Raw genomic sequence first — 16,941 nt, 5'->3', positions numbered from 1 at the left:
TGAGTCTGCAGGGAAGAGAAATCACTCCCAGTAACAATGTTCCCTTGCTCTCCTCCATGGCACTACAAGTGATCATTTTTAGCTAATATGAAGGTGCTATAACTAACTTCATATGCTTTTCTGTGAGACAATCTGAGAAGTCTGTCTCACACATGCCAAGAGATCTTTCTGGTGATGCAGCATATGTATTTATTTATTTCCTAACCGTTGCTCTTAATTACAGTTACTATCCTTACCAATATTTAGCAGCACATTGCTTAGAAAAATCCCATGTACTTTTAGTCCTTTATGTAGTTGGCGGGGTTTATGGTGCTCCCTCTGCCGGTTGAGCAAATAAATACCTGTATGTGGTAAGATTCTCTGAAGTTGATTTCAGTCTTAAAGGATCAGGGCAAGGCTGCTGTAGAGATCTCCATTTCACACATTACAAGGCTGCAGATCCCTTCTGGAACACTGGAGAATCATTTGTGGTGCTTTTTGGACATGTTTGATTTGTGAGACTTCATCTTTCTGAACTGCAAAAATCATTCAGAGTGGATTTGCAAAGTATGGGAGCATGCAAGACATGATTGTATTCTCTATTTTAGTATTATGTCTTGAAAATGGAATTAGGGTTTATATAACTTGTTCAAGCATCTCTTGCATAGCCAAGTGTCATCTTGTTTACAAGCAGGGGGAATAAGCAAACAGTGGAAGGTTTGTTTTATTTTTGTGTTTGGGGTTTTTTTAATACAGGCCACACATAAGATGCCTCTGAGGAAGATCTTTTCAGTCTTCAGTTAAAGAAGATATTTCTTAGGATTGGATAGCATTCTGGGAAAGCCTGGCTGCTACCTCTGTTCCTAACAGATAAATCTATGCTTTTATGTTTTCTGGCTCTAGGCTTCCTAAGGGTTTCATAAATGTTCTGTTTTACTTAAAGTATCTATTGCAATGCTTATAGCTTTACTAAGTTAGAGGGGCCTTTAACTTTTATTTTTGCTTAACTTTTGGCTTTTGTCTAAATAGTTGTTTTGCATGATTTAGGAGTGCTGCTGAACTACTGTTCTTATGTCTGTTGTACTTTTTTATACTGTGGCTTACCAGGAAGACAGAGAAAACTGGTTTGGCAGAGCTGCAATTGTGCCTTTCACAAGGGTTCTTTTCTCCTTCGCATTTTGAGTGTTAGAAAACTTCAGCTGCAAAGAGCAAACACCAAAGAAAGCTTTTTTTACTGCACATGAATGGATGTGTTACTTTACAAAGCAGTCCTGCAGCTTTGTAAGTGTACTAGTGCTAATCAATACTTTCAAGTGTGTCTCTTCTTAATGGTAAATCACTTTTATACATCAGAAAGGGTTATGAATTTTGCCCATTCTAACACCAGAGAGTCTTTAGCTAGCAAAAATGTAAGCACCTTTGCTTAAGAACAAGGGAATTGTTTTTCTAATAAGAAATTGTTTTGATTGGTGATCCAGCAAATAATATTTCTAAACATGGCTTGCACATCTTGATGGATACCATGTGCACGTCAGGGATTCGCGAACTTGTGATGACATCTGCTTCAAAAAAATGTGACATGACTACAGATTTAAACAGGGAGGAGTTAGAATCCTTTTTTTCTCTTCATGAGGAAATCAGGACATCCTGTGCTGGCAGAGCAGGCAGCCAGGACATGAACTCTACAAAGATCCTGGTGTCTGCTTCCTTTGCCCCTCCAGAGCTGGGTTGGAAGGCTTGTAGCCCCATCATCTGAGCTCAGGCTCACATTTTAATGTCTTTCATGTTCCTGGCATTACTCATATGGGCTGGGAAAACCTACCATGCCTGTGAATGGTCTAGGGAACTCCAAAATAAGTTACTGTAGTGAGGTGTGCTGCCAGCTCTGCAGCAGACTACATTTCACTACAGGACAGTGCACAGTGTGATGTTGAAATGAGGGCTGGATGTGTGGTGGTGTTTTAGCTGATAACATGCTGTGGTACTCTCATAAATTAATTAAGTTATATTACCTAATGGATATATGTTTTCATGCCTCCAGAACTGATTCTGTTGGATTATTTTCAGTGGCTGGCAAATGTGTATCAGTCTCAGCGAATGATGGTTGGAGCAGAGATGTGTTACAGAAGGAGTCTGCAGTTGGCATCACAGCAGGGCAGCTGGAGTGGGAAGTTGTCCAGTCTGCTCAGGCTAGCTATGCTCGCACTGGAAGTCTGCATGGTAGGATAATCAAAATTGTGTAACTGCATGATTTAACAGGAGTTTATGGGATGCAGGGCTTCTTTAAAATGAAGCCCCTGTTTAATTGACTTTGCATTTTATGAATGACAAGTGGGGGATAAAATAAGACTGCAAGGGGCAGTGCACTGTTCTAAAATATCTCTTGCAAAGGGATGTTGCTATGAAACAATCACATAGAAACGTATGTAAAAAGCTAACTTGCTCAATAAGGCTTATTTCTATAATAACAGATCAGCTTGACCATCCAAACTGATGCTCCCATTCAAGTCTCTATTCTCTTGTTTAGACAAGTGCCTTAGGAAACATTTTCACTCTACTGTTGCTTGGAGACTTCAGTCAAGTTTCATATACCTTCATGCTGTATGGTCATTTCTACCTATGGTGCCTTGCCTTTAAGTATAAACACAATCTTAAGGGAAGTCTACCTTGTAGTATAAAGAAAACTTTTCTACTCCTTGCGCCAAGGGGCCAGGTGAACATCAGTTCTTGGCAAGTGTCTAGTCTCTTTAAGCATAGTCATTCTAGAAACTTGAAGTGCAGTATCAGACTTCATTATTGCTGTGATCGTCGCCAATCCTTTTCCATGTATTTTAACAGGTGATCAAGCTAACAGCAATAATCAAAATCAGGCAAAGAAACTCCATATATCTGAGTGCTTATAAAATAAAAGGCAGTCAGTTTTTCCAAGGATAAAGCTGCAAAGATGTTGATCGTGGTGAGAAGAGACAGTCCCCCTTAGTGTAGGCAAGTCTTTCTCAGAAGCCATATGCTTCGAAAGGCAGAATTTGTCAAGTGACTGGATTTATCCTCCTATGATTCTTCTGTCTGTGTTTTAGTGATCTGGTCCCTGTTTCCTATAGCTCTTAAATGTCTCCAAAGGTAACAAGGTACCTTGTAACTTAATGCTACTTCTTTAAGTGCTGGCCTGAATTCAGCCTGAGAATGTACAAGATAAGAATCTGATTATCTCATCTCTGTTTCTCACATGAGCAGAGTAGCTGGTGAGTGGGTTTCTTTTCAGCCTCTCTAATCTGGACTGGCTTAATGAAATGTGCAAAAGCCTGGGGAAAACCGTGCTCAGAAAGTTCTGTGGCTGATAATTGCTTGTCTCCCAGTTATCTGTCCAAATGAAAACTCAGGCACCCCTTCAAGTACAGCAGTTTGAATGCTATCCAGACACAATAGGGGATAATAAGATTTTTCTGGAGGCAAAAAATACAGGGATTTGTTCTATTAGATATCTAGATATTAGATATATATTAGATAATTGCCATCTTGTAGTTGGCTTTTACTTCTGGTAAAATATGGTGTCACTTCAGGGGAAAAATTCTATGTTCTAGACTAGTCTTGTACATAGGATGAAGATCTACAAGATGAAGGGCAAACAAGGGATTGTGGTTAAAACAGGCATTACTAAAGCATGTATGAAAAAAAAAAAAGACCAAGCAAGTGGAATGTTGGCAAGGTTGGACCTAGAATATTTAACATGACTTTTTCAGGCTCCTCTAAACACTCGTCTTTTTGTTTTAAAGGAATATCTTTCTAATCTGCAAAATACTTCATATACCTCAGCTTGAATTAAACCTGCTCTTGAAAGAGCTGCAAACAAGAACTGATTTAAACTGCTCACTACAATAAAGCCCTTCCTTCTTTTTTTTCTTTTATCATAGGCTAATGTCTCAGATGAGCACTGGCCATCCTTGGTTCAGGAGGCAACAACTGAAGCTTTGAAACTTACTTCTTGTCCCCTGGCAGCTCTCCTACAAGCACTGCTGCAATATAATCGCAAAATGGGAGCAAGGTATGCATGATCTGTTATGTTTAAATGGAACACACTGCCTGCACAAGGCACAGTCATTATCCCCATATCTACCTCCAAGAACTGAAAGAAAAATTAAAACAGGAATTAGTTCTTCAAGCTGTTTGGTAGTTAAAAGGGAGAAGTAAGGGAGGAGTTATTAGTAACGTGGGGAGCAGAAAGCAGCAAGATCTTGCTCCTTTTGTTAAAAAAACCCAAGTCTATGACCTTCAAACTAAGGGGAAAAAAAAGATCTGTAAGGCAACTTTTATTTTAATAGCATGTTACCTAAATAAATTAATCAGGAAGTCTATACATTCTTAAAGGTCATGTTAAATAGCACAGTGAAAACAGATATCACTACCACATCTACTGCTGAGATTAATTTTGATCCTAAATTGGCCTTATAGTCCAAAGCTTCTGTTCATTCCTGAACAGCGAGGTGCTCATCGTGGCTTTTTGAGGAAGTGGAGGAAGATTGAGAGGAGGGCTTGGAAGTCTTATACTTTTGAGGCAAACTGGCTTATTTTCTGTGTGGGCTTTTGAGAAGGGTAGCAGGCAGACCAAGGTGATTGTGGTGGTTGATGATAATAACAAAATTGGGCTGAAAATGTTTAATCAATTAAAATAAGTCTTAGTACAATTTCCAGTATTAACTTATGTGAATAGTAAGGTATATCACAAGCTCTAGTTGATCTGCCTACGTGTTCCAAAATCCTGAAACAGAAATTAACCGAAAGTACAAATAACAAAAGAAACCCCAGATGCAACCTCTCAACAGCCTGTGTTAAATCACAGTGTACTGGGAAATCACATTGGTTATAAAGGACAGAATTCTTAAAATGAAAGCCAAAACTGACGGAGCACCAGTGAATGGGTATGATAATCCCTAAACTTAATTGCTAGTTTTTACCTCATTTCTAATGACACAGTAAATTTGAAACTGTCTTGGTTAGGTATAAGATGGCAGTCTTGGAAGGTAGTATCAGCCAAATAGAATTTTAGTCTGTGTGTAGTAGTCTATTCCAGTTTCTTTCTCTGCAATTTCACGTCTTGCCTCTGTGTTGGCAGGAACAGCAGTACTTTTTCCAAGTGCCTAGATTAAATGTGTGTGTGTATAATATGAAATTATATTTGTATTATTAAGACCTGTTGTAGTACCTGCTTCTCTCAGGTGCACTGTCTTCCAACAGACTTATTTCACAGCTGTTATTAGAATACCTGCAATACTTGCTGAGCAGATGACATACTGAAATCAGAGATTGTGGCTGAGTTAACTCATAGCGAGATGTTTATTGTGTTGTAGTAGCAGTCATAAAATCTGCTGTGTCAACCTAATTTGCATTACATGCTAGTTAATGCACTAATTTGAGTGTCATTTATTAAGCATAACAATGGTTGCAGTATTCCTTAACATTCTAAATGCAACTACAAAGGAAACAAAGGAACCACTTTATCATATGGTAGAAGGACCTTCCTTTGTATTACTCCTGGTTGCTGTTGCTTGCTCTGTGATACTGATATGTTACATGTAAGTAACTAGTCAATGATGATTTGATTTAGTTTACGTTTTGGTTTTGCTTCTAGGGAGACTCGTCGAATGTTGGAGAGAGTGGTTTATCAGCCTGGGAATCCAGAAACCATGGTGTCAGTGGCACGCTGGTACCTCCTGCAACATCTTTATGCCAAAGCTGATCAAGCATTAATAGATGTAAGTCTGTTGCAGTCCGTTTTATACAGAAATTCAGTCTATTTACACTGAATATTGTGCTCACAACTTGGAAGTGGGTAGAGGGAAGCAGGGAGGTGCTGGCTCACCTGCTCTGGAGCCTGCAATGTTTGAGGTTTCCATGCCGACAAAACATACCTTAATTTTCAAACTGCAACCAGCTTGTTTGAAAGTCTTCCAATCCTCCATGCAATACTAACAGAAAACAAACAGTAAAATCTCTAATCCAGACTGGCAAAAATTCTACTAGTGGCTTGTTGGTAGACACAAGGACCTTTTTATCAGAATTTTACTAGAACATATTAATGCACTAAAAAATAGTAGTTCCCTCAAGCCTGGCTTGAACAATGTGGCATCCTTGTCTTAAAAAAACTGAACAGTGGTGTGCTGTACGTTCTGTACTGAAGATTTTTATTATATCTCTAATGGTGCATTATTTTCAGCACATAGTTAATGGTTCATTAGTTTCTGTTGACAATACTTCACAAATGCACACAGGTCTTTCATGTGATGTGGTGGTTCATTTGGGCTTGTAATTAGAATCACTTTGCTAATCACACTCTGCAGTCATCCTGCTAATATCCTCACTGCTGCCACTGGCACAGTGAGCTCTTTTGCCCAGATTAACAACAGTTCCTAGTGAAACTATGAATCTGTAACAAAATACGTTTGGAGGGAGTAGGCTCAGAGTTCATAAAAATCAATGCATACACAGGGATTCATAAAAAAGAATTAATGAGTGCAGATGATCCTGATATGATCTCACTGCATTTGCTTCTGCAAAATCATCTGTACTCCCTACCAATTAGTGCAATAACAGTAATGGCTAAAGATTTGCTTGATTTTACTTGGTGGTTTTCCTTTTTAATGTGTATAATGTGATTGGATTACAAGAGAAGTGCCAGAAGCTTATGCACATTAGGCTGTCATAGGAGCTTTTTTTAACGAGTAGAAAAGCAGCAAAGAGGGGATGTGTAAAAATAAACCAAGTAAGGTTAAATCAAAATGGAGGAGGCAGAAAGGTACTTTGGCAGTTTTAATTGCTGCAGAGAATGCTCCTGTTTGGCAAACTGAGATTTATACAGACAAAATCAAGAGCAAGTGTATAGCAAGAGGCAAGTATATGTCAGCAGGGAGACAGGTGTCACCTGACTCTGCTCTTTTCATTGCCAGCAGGTAACTTGTCAAAGTTGGTCTCAGCCTCAAGTAACAGATGATGTGGTTGTTGTGCATTGCAAGTGACAACCGGTTTAGCAAGTCAGTATGAAGTGGGAGGGTTTAGGTGCCTGATGTTTTAAGCAAGCAGATGTGTTATGTTGAGTATTTCCTGTCTGTGCTTCTGGGTTGCTTAGTCTTTTAGAGAAACAGCATAGCAGGAATTAAAATACATTTGAGATTGACAGTAAAATACTAACAGTAAAATATTAAATTCTTCATTTTTCCGTGTTTATTTTTCTCTGCAGGTGCTTATAGAAAATGCCAAAGCCAACGGAGATGTTAGAGCTCTGGAACTAAATGAGAAATTGTCATCAAGTGCCTAGTACGGACTACATCAAGGGAAAAGTCTTCCATTCATGCTACATAATAGTCAGTCTTCCAAGAACTTACGTTGCTTGGGATTTTTTATTTGTGTTGGTTGTTTGATCGGGTTTTTTTTCCATTGCACCAACTACAACTTTGTCTTTAGTTTCACTTTTTCTTGAAAAAAGTAGGCTATTTTCCTGTTGACTTGGGGGTTCCACCATAAAAAAATATGCTTTATTTGAAAGAAAAACCCCAAATTTTGCTTTCATTTTCTTCCTCACTAGAACTTCAGCACTATTCACAGTGGAGAGTACTTGTGTGTATTGCCCCCCCTTTGCAGCACACAGAAGTACAGTATTAAATGCAAGTTTTTATTCGAACAGAATTTATTAGCCAGGTAGCAGAAAACTTTTCTTACAGGTATTGTAAAACATTGAAAGATTTAAAATGTCTGCATTCCTCTGTTATGCTTTGTTCTGCAGTTGAGACCCAAATCCACTTGGAACTTCATTATACTTTTTAAATATATATTTAATTAATTTTTTCTAGTGTATCCTCTTGACTGCAGGCTTCAGTAAACATTCCCATCAAGAAAAGCTTGTGATCATCAGGGATAGGGTCCTATTTACAAATGTGTATAACAGGCTCTGTTTATGTCTTGGTGATTCTGCTGCTGACTGCTTAATTGGATGAATCATGCCAGTGGTTCTTCAGACATTATGTTATTTTGCTTTTACGTACATGAAATAAAAGAAATAAAGCAATGACTCTCATCTGTTAATGTTACCATTAGGCTTTTCAAGTTGTTGATCATGATAGCTGTCCATACAATCCCTTATCATAGAGACAAGGGGAGCTTCCAAGGTGAGCAATGAGATTGCATTGAACATACTCTCACTTGGTCTTGGAACCAGTTGTATAGGGCTTAAAGAGATGAGGCTGCCAAGCTGGGATGTAGGGGGTGTGCATCTCTATGACCATCCATGCACAGGGATCACTGTAAAGTGGGTGAGAGACACAAGTGTGACACTGCCACTTAGAAGAGGAGCTGGTTGGGGTTTCTCCTCTGTGGAGGAGAGTAGAAACCTCTTTGAATGGCAAGAACCCTCCTTGTCTTCCACACTCTCTCAGTTCTCCCACCAGTCATAGTGCAAAGTACCTTCCTTAAAAAGATTTTTTCTTGTTAAATTTAGGTCAATTTTGGTTCCCTTGGTGAGCTACTATCGCGTAGTCTTGAACTATCCATAACTGCAGACACCAAAAGGGAATGTTGCAAACGCCAGACTCATGACTCTAGACTAGCTGTAACTTTTTTTAGCTTGCTGCTATTAAAAGCCTGGCAAAGTTCTTACAGTCTCCAGTTCATGTCCTTGGCATATGGTCTAGAAGTTTGTGCCTCCTACTGCAGTGGTGGGAGAACCACCATCACCAGCCTAATAGCGTGGTAAGCAGCTGCCTGCCCTCATTAATGTGATAGGCAGAAGTGCTTCTGCATGAATATGAGCCCATGCTTTGTTCAGCATGAAGCCTTAAATACTTTTTAACAGCTAGGAGAACAAGCAACTGACAACAGGCTGAAAAACCAGCTATGTAACTATGTACTGTGAATATTCTGTATTAGTAAATAGAATACTGCAGTGGTTTTCTTCTTCAGAAGACCATGAAGTTACTTCTATTGTGATCAGTGATGAACTCCTTGAACAACATAGCCCAAAGTTCTGTTACGTGCCCTGAAGGGAAAAAAAGACCCATGTACCTCTACTCAGTGAAAAGCACTCGGGGAACATGAGTTTAAATTTCAAGCTTCTGTAAAATCCAACAATATGAGGTAAAAATCTTGCTCTCCTCGTTTTTTAACCATGCATAGCCTCTGCAAAATCTGCACTTCATAGAAGGTGTGCTGTAACACTGAGACAACATGCAGATTCATGTAGATTGAAGCAACCCTGTATTTTATATGATTGTAGAGCTCAGATTTACAATGCAAAGCGCTGTACGAAGGCACGTGAGCATCACTAAATTGGGGAGCTGGGAGTTGTTTATGAATTTCACTGCCTGTGAAGTTATATGTTCAGCTGCTGTGACTGCAAAGAGGGAAAAAAAAAAAACATTCCCCAGCTGTAACTTGTTTTATGTTGGCTTATGCTGAGGGCAGAATGGAATTAGATCTAATGAATTTCAAGGTAGAAATTTTTGCTATTTCAGACATGAAGGTGATGCTACTTACATTCACTTTTATACAAACAAACAGTTTACTTCTGAAAATTTTTATTTATTTTAGGGTCATGCATGTTCATCTTATTTTCTGTATTTCCTAAGAATTCCTGGATTTCTACCCAATTTTTGAGCTCCTCAAAGTGGTACCATAAAGTACAGTGAGTACTGTGTTAATTCAGATAATCTTCCTTACAGTTTAACAGAAACACAGATGTATATTGCTGTCTCCCCAATACTTTTGACACCTTTTATATTTTTTGAAAATATATGAATTCACAGATATAAAATCCTTGAGAACTGTTTTAATGCTGCCCAAATGCACTGTTGTGAGGTAAAGCACATCCCTAATCCATCAGCCTGGATGTCTAGAATTTAGCTTTCCTTCCTTCCCAATTAATTTGCTTTCTTCTGGTTTAATTGAACTGCTGACAGTTATATGACTTTTGAATTTAGTGTTCTCAAGGGTGAGAGGGATAGAGTGTGGAGTGATAGGGATAGAGTGTGGAGTGGGCTGCAGTGTGGAGTGATAAATACTGAGATAATGCCTTCATGCTGTGAAGTCACTCAAACAATAGCAACATTCCAAATATATATACATGTGTGATCTGAATTTATAATTAGACACTCCAACCCTTCTGCTATAATCATACAAACCAACATTCTTACCTAAAGCAACATCTGGTTCTGCCAGACTGCCAGATAGATAGAAAATGTGCAGCAATACTGTGAAGGTTGTCCTGACTTGCTTTTAGAAGCACATTCATCAATAATCTTTATTTCACCTTTTCTCTGTTCCTCAGTATATAGAGAACAGGAGCACTGAGATAGCTGATGGGGAGGCAAATATACCACGCCACTAACTGCTGCTTCACTGGCAGCCAAGTAAATGGGAAAAAAATAGTGAAAGTGCCCTAAAAGGAGCTAGAGAATGGCAGTCTGGGAGGCTGCACTCAAGCCCAATTGTCTTGCCATAGTGGCACAATGGACTTTCAGTCTACAGTGAAGACAGAGCTCCCTGTAATGGACAGAACATACAGAGAGACTGAAATGCAGACTTGGCATAGCTCAGAAACTGCTGTTTGTTGGGATTTCAGTGTTGCTGGTTTCTTGTAGCTGGTAGGAAGTGTGGCGAACACAGGCTGGCTGGCAGCAGTCATGAGTCTGGGGTTAAAGCAAAAGACCCATGCAGTCCAGCTCCAAAGAACCTGGCCACCAGCAGGATGCAGGAAGGTCACCTGTGAAACCTGGTGGCTGCACTTTTGTCATCTACAAAACACTAGCGAGTTCTTACACTTCTTATTTGCTGGAGAAAGCTGAAACATACCAAAGTTTCTGCCTGTAGGAGCAGCATGATACATTGCTGAAGTGGTATTCCCTACTGTCTGTGCCAATTCAGTTTCAGCTGTTGTACTCTGCAGGTCTGTAAGCCACCGGCAAACCACAGCTGGAGAAACCTGCTTTGCTGTAGAGCAAGAAGCACAGAAGACTTGAGATACAGATTATTGGAGGAGGATTATCTGAGTTCTCTTGGATTTTCTTTGGGCAGTGGACAGTACTGGGCTTTCTGGAAACAAACGTACCGTAGAAATTCAGGTTTCTAGAGCAATTGCACTGTGACCACCTTTTTTGGCCTCCCTGCTAAAGAACTTGAGTTAGCCTTGTTGGGAAATTACAGTGGTATGTTTCCTTTTCACTACTCCCAGAGTTTTCCTCCTTATTTGCAGGTGGTTTTTCTTGTTATTTGAAGCTAAACAAAACCCACTATGTCAGTTACATTTCTGAGTATTCTACTACAAACCACCACTAGCTTTTATTCAGAGAAGAAATAAACCTTTTAAATAATACATATGCTAGTAATTAACATGCATTTTGTCACCTCTACACAATTTATTGGCTACTTTTAATGATTCAGTAAATTACTATAGTAGGTCCGAATCATGCATCAGTAAATAGTCTGATACCAGTTTTGATAATGCTGTGTGGAGCTGGACAAATTTACTAGGCCTGATTTAAATATTTACAGCAATCTAAAACTGGTGCAGCTTAAGGCAGGACTGGGGTAACCACGATAAGTGAGTACTCATTTTCTTAAAGTCCTTTAAATAATATATTTTTCATATGAAGTGTTTGTAAAATTTTAAGTTAATCCTTAAGATCTAACCTCTCTTCCATAGCAAAGTATTCAGTTGTAAAATTGGCATGAAAATGACTGTGAAGGAGCTACACATATATGCATATATATCAGAACTGTTATTATAGACTTGCTCATGGTGTTCAGTCTTCCAGGTCACTTCTGTTGTACCTTTTTCATGTCTTTATGAATTTTCTTTTTTTCTAGTTTCAGCTTTGCGTTGTGTATTTGTCTGAGCAGCTCCAGAGACTCATTAATAGATTGAAATCCTGGTAGAAGAATAGGAACAATTAATTTAATAGTGGTTGCTTTCACCCTATTTGAAGATTCTTTCATTTGCAAAGGTTTTCTACTCTTGTTTAACACAGAGCACATTAAATCCACTCTATTTCATCATTTTATTGAATACTGTAGACACACATTAGCAGCTTAAGTTGCAAGTTCCTTGCTCTTTGAATGGTATCTTCCAATACATTGGAGTATGCCAAGCATGATTATAAATAGCAGTAAACAGCACTTGACATCAGGTTTCCGGTGTGGAGGAAAGAAAACACTATCTGCCTTTAAAACCAATGGTATTGTTAGTTTCTGAAGTGTTTTGGGGTTTTTTTTTCATTAAGCATTGGAGGTTTTTTGTTTGGTTTGAGGGATTTTTAAGTTTTTTTAATTGGTGTATAAAAAGAGAGAGGTGGTGATGTGCACACACAAGTCTTTTGCAAAACAGAGCTACACAGCACCTGATGCACCTTTTTTGGACCAGTGTTCCATCAAATATTGTCAATAAAGCCTGTAAATGCAGAATGTAAGCTGCTGTTACCTAGCTGATTCCAGACTGAAGTGACTTTCAAATTGCAGCACAGTAGTTACTTATATTTATTTAGTGTGTCACATAGGTGTTAACATATTAGCCAACAAGCAGCCTAACAGTGGATTAAAATTAATTCTCTTCCTCTTTTCTTTTTTCTTACAGTGCTTATTATAACATGGTAGCTGATGACATGTTTTTCTTTATGGTTCTTTAATATGGATTAATTTTGTCTCAGTAGCATTCAATCACATTGCTTCATAGTGCTTAGAATTTTATGAATACCAAACCTGTCTCTGATCTCCAAGAAGCCAATCTATGCACTAACACCTGGTGAGAGAGCCTAGACGCTGCCTCCGTGCCCTTCATGCTGCTCCACAACCCTTCAGTGGCCTCTTTTCCCCCTTTCCAGGGGTAAATCCCTGCTACAGGAGATGTCATAGGAAAGAGCAGTCCTTGTAGTTGAGTTTAAACACAAGCATGGCCAAAGTATGACATAAACAGATCTCTCCTGTCCTTAATTTCTGCAGGTAGGAATTTGAAGTTAATCACTCTCTCAGCACCAGAATCCTTTATTCCTAATTCTTAGCCACAGCTTTCTTTGAGGCCTTGTCTGGTTCTCACACACATGGTCTTGTAGCCAGCCAAGCCTCAGCTTTCTGTCAAGCTGCACAAAGACCTTAGCTAATTTAGAGCTTGGTTTGCTACAGCTTTGAAGCAGGGCTCATAGGTGGGTTGAAGATGGTGAAGGAGTTGGAGCTGAAGTAAACAGTCCTCAATCACAGCCATCTTGAGAGATGAGAACAAGATGCTTGAGTTTCAAGTGGGAACATGTAAGATGCGAAAACTTTGTGTAATGAATTTCACCCATCTGTTCCCTTGGAGAGAGGGCTGAATGATATTTTTTTCTGTATAAGCTGATGTTTCCATGATCAGCTGCAAATGGGGGGTATTACAATAGGTTAGGTTTGAGTGACAGATGATGGATTATAATGAGCAAAAATCCTCCTTGAGAAGACCATGTGTTTAGTGCCAGGTGAAAGCCTTTCTCATTGCCGTTGAAAGTTGATCATCTGACTGATAACGTACTTCATATTCTGTGAGATACATAGATTTCTGTGACTATTCCCATAAGAGGCAGCTGCTGTTTTCAGCAATGCTGTCCGACCACTTCCCTGTCTGCTTGCACAAGGTATGGTCTCTCACACAGCTGTAACTCATCCAGAATCCTCTTTTTTCCAGCTACTGTTGGTTGAGAATGGGGAGTACAAGATGGACATGATACAAAGCCATCACATAGGATCTCAGCAGCAGGATCTGTGCAAAAGGGAATGACTTGAGTCTTTCAACAGAGGTTAGGGACCTTGCTAACGGAAGAAATAGTTGCTGTAAACAATCTGGAAAACAGGTTGTGAAACAGCCTTTTAAATGGTCTTACCTTGAGACTCTTAGCAAAAAAAGCAACCTGTGTGCAAATGTCATGCTGGCTATTTGTAAAGACAAGTGGGCTAACCCACACACCTCTATGTTTGAGGTTTGGGAGAGACAAATCCTAATTTTAATGTCTGCCTTTACGAGAAAGTATCTTCTGGTGCAGCAAGTTACTGTGGAAATTTATTTTAAAAATAAGTTGCATGAAAGTCCATCTTCACCTGCTCTGTATTCATTTTGGATTTCCTCAATCTCCTTCCAGATCTGTCTTTCAGATCTGGTGAGTCTTTCGTGCAGGTTTTTTTCATCAGTTATCAGCTGGTTCAACTGCTTTTCATACTTCTGTGGTTTATCCATTTGTTCTAACTTTAGTGACAGAAATAGGAGCTTTTCTTCTACTCTTTTTTCTGCTCTTTCCTTTAAATACAGAACACAGGTTTATAGTAAGACACTTTACCTGCACCCACATTAACCTGCCTCCTGCCAGCAATGCATTCAGTCTTGCTTGCTAATCCCATGCATGACAGCACTGAGTAAATGTGGGCAAGGCCTGGTATTCTGTAGGATGTGTCAATCCTCTCTTCCCCAACAAACCAGATAAACTGAGAAATTTGGGGTGGGCCAGGACAAAGGCGCTTTCTAATTATTACTTTATTCTTTCACTTGTTGTATTCTTTATTAATTTAAATCCAGTGCTGTCCATTTAAATCCAGATTCGTTGTCAAATTTTGCAACATGTTTCAGATTACTTTCATGCGCCCATCTCCAGCTCAATCTTTCTGAGCTAAGGGGTGCAACACTGAGGTGTAAACCCAGCTTCGCTGCTGGTATGAATAAGGAGGCTGAGCCCTGTAAAATACAATGGCTCTGCCTCCCAAGGAAGCTGTCTGAAACCTGGCACAGCTGTCTGAACCTAAACACAATTCAGTGTGGTGGTGGAACACACTCTGAGTTTACATACATTGCTGTGCTGGTGGCTGATGGAATGAGTCAGCTCCAGGAATGACCAAGATGTTGCTGTGCACTCTCAGAACAGCTACATTACCATCACATATGCCATCAGGTCCACCAGCTACATGAGGATTGTGTGTTGTCCAGCATTTGGGCTGAGGTTTTCTTTGGCTCCCAGGGGACTGAGTTGTGCCTCCACTGAGAGGACACTCAGAGGACCACCATGCATGCGCCTGCATATGTGTATGTGTACATAGAAAAACAAATGCATTCCTTATTCAACCTATTTAAGAGTGGTTTTGAAATTTTTAACTCCTGTTAACACTGTATTTTTTGGCACACTAGTCTCCCTTAGGAAAGAATAACCACATATATTGGTGTGTTTTGAAAACTAATCACTAAACCTACTATTGGAGGGAGGGAATTCAAACTTTGAAATTTTGAGATAGTGGCAGTCAAGTCAGAAATGTTTTTATTATCTTCATGGCTGCACTAAATCCTGGTTGCTTTGAGTATAAGAGATCACCATCAGGTAGAATAAATTGAGATTAAAGTTCACGAGCATTGTAGTTCCAAGCAACTTCTGAATCTGGTCTTTGATCAACAGCCTTCATCCTGGTGCTAGGACATGGTGATTACGCTTAGGTCACTTTTGAACTCTGAAGCTGCACAGAGCAAAGAAGTAAAAGCTTTAAAAACTGAAGGAATGAATTAAAAGGCACTGGTCCTGTGCCAAGTGCTAACTGCTGCTAGGGAACCAAAGCAAGCTGCGTTTTAAAGTGCTGACCAGAAGATAGTGAGGGTTTGTCTGTATTTAAAAGCATGCAGAACTTGCACAGATGATATGATCTTGTCAATGAATGGGGCTGTGTGATGTTCAGTGGTGGCACCATTGCTCACTTTGGAGCTAGAAAAAGACATCGTTGGGTACAACAGGATTGCACAGATGTGAAGTGGCACCATGATCATAGAATCACGAAATGGTTCAGGTTGGAAGGGACCTTAAAGATTATCAGGGACACCTTCCACTAGACCAGGTTGCTCCAACCTGGCCTTGAACACTGCCAAGGATGGGGCAGCCACAGTCAGGGAAGACTTTATATCTGAGATGCCCATAGCACTGTGGGATCTCCATCTTTGGAAACAAAAATCTCCTGGATGAGGCTCAAGCCCTGACTTTGATGTTGGCTCTGTTTGGCTGAGGAGTTGAAACCTTATGACTTCCAGATATCCCTTCCAAACCAAATTAATTCATGATTACATGATTTTCGTAACTCACCATTTTGCTGGCTGTGTCCTGAGGAACCTAGTTTTGTGTTAGATCTCGTATTTTGTGTGCATGATTTGGTACCTGCTGAGATCAAGGTGATAGGAGTGGTGTTCCTCACTCCCACTCCTGGCAAGACTGCAAACCACCCTGTGCCACCCTCTTGGAAACTCTTACCAGTCTTTTCTTCACCAAGTCATGCAGCTGATGCTTCTGCTGGGCTTGATCTTCTTCGGACCGTGTCAACTGCGCTTCTGTCCACTTCCGATGAGTCTGTATCTGATCCCTGAAGTCACTTAGAACACTTGCCAACCTAAAATGATGGTTATTTCTTTAGTAAAAATATTAAGGCTTACTCAGCATATGGAGCATTATTGAGTCTTGATTCAATTGTTTAAACTACTCCATATCTCGTCAGTAACTTCCTAACAAGCTCTAAGCTCAATTATCTTTTTGATCCTTACTATGAAGGCTGTACCTAGATGCCAAAATGTGATTTCTGTGGTGTGGTCTACTTTAGGAAGATATCTGAGGGCTGAAAAGATATTAATTCTTATTTGAATTAACTCTGAAGAAATGAAGCTACACTATTCTGTTGAATGTTGACTGTGTTGCTGGGCACTGGGGAGAGCAGCAAAATCAGTTGCGGTCTGAAACTGAAGTTCATAAGATAAAAAAAGCTTCTAACTTAACCAGGACCTGTAGGCAATTGAATTAACTTCATGCAGCTGAATGCAGCTATTCCAGTCTAACTGACCCTAAGAGATAAACATCCACTTCCCTCTGAAGGGCCAAATTTCTGAGCAAGGCACGATTCCCATGAGATTCTGAAATAAGTTTACAATTAATCTGGTTTTCAGTAACAATA

At 39.6% G+C, this 16,941-nt stretch overlaps 2 protein-coding genes across 6 annotated transcripts in view; one reads left to right on the top strand and one right to left on the bottom strand.

The window, feature by feature from the left end:
- SKIC3 (SKI3 subunit of superkiller complex) overlaps positions 1 to 8,052 on the top strand; it is a 49,927-nt gene extending 41,875 nt beyond the window's left edge. For all 5 annotated transcript variants that reach the window (XM_031046183.2, XM_031046184.2, XM_031046185.2 and 2 more), the window contains 4 exons: positions 2,047 to 2,199; positions 3,891 to 4,021; positions 5,606 to 5,729; positions 7,211 to 8,052. In XM_031046183.2, coding sequence (XP_030902043.2) covers positions 2,047 to 2,199; positions 3,891 to 4,021; positions 5,606 to 5,729; positions 7,211 to 7,288 — 486 coding nt within the window. In that variant the 3' untranslated portion in view covers positions 7,289 to 8,052. The remainder of the gene's footprint in view (positions 1 to 2,046; positions 2,200 to 3,890; positions 4,022 to 5,605; positions 5,730 to 7,210) is intronic.
- A 3,723-nt stretch (positions 8,053 to 11,775) lies between these two features.
- FAM81B (family with sequence similarity 81 member B) overlaps positions 11,776 to 16,941 on the bottom strand; it is a 43,190-nt gene continuing 38,024 nt past the window's right edge. The window contains exons 6-8 of the mRNA XM_034073102.1: positions 16,251 to 16,386; positions 14,077 to 14,272; positions 11,776 to 11,888 (exon numbers count right to left, since the gene is read on the bottom strand). Coding sequence (XP_033928993.1) covers positions 11,776 to 11,888; positions 14,077 to 14,272; positions 16,251 to 16,386 — 445 coding nt within the window. The remainder of the gene's footprint in view (positions 11,889 to 14,076; positions 14,273 to 16,250; positions 16,387 to 16,941) is intronic.

This window comes from Melopsittacus undulatus, chromosome Z, assembly GCF_012275295.1.
Source record: "Melopsittacus undulatus isolate bMelUnd1 chromosome Z, bMelUnd1.mat.Z, whole genome shotgun sequence".
Lineage (NCBI taxonomy): Eukaryota > Metazoa > Chordata > Aves > Psittaciformes > Psittaculidae > Melopsittacus > Melopsittacus undulatus.
The sequence above is the reverse complement of the archived record's forward strand: the minus strand, read 5'-3'. Positions and strand labels throughout refer to the sequence as shown.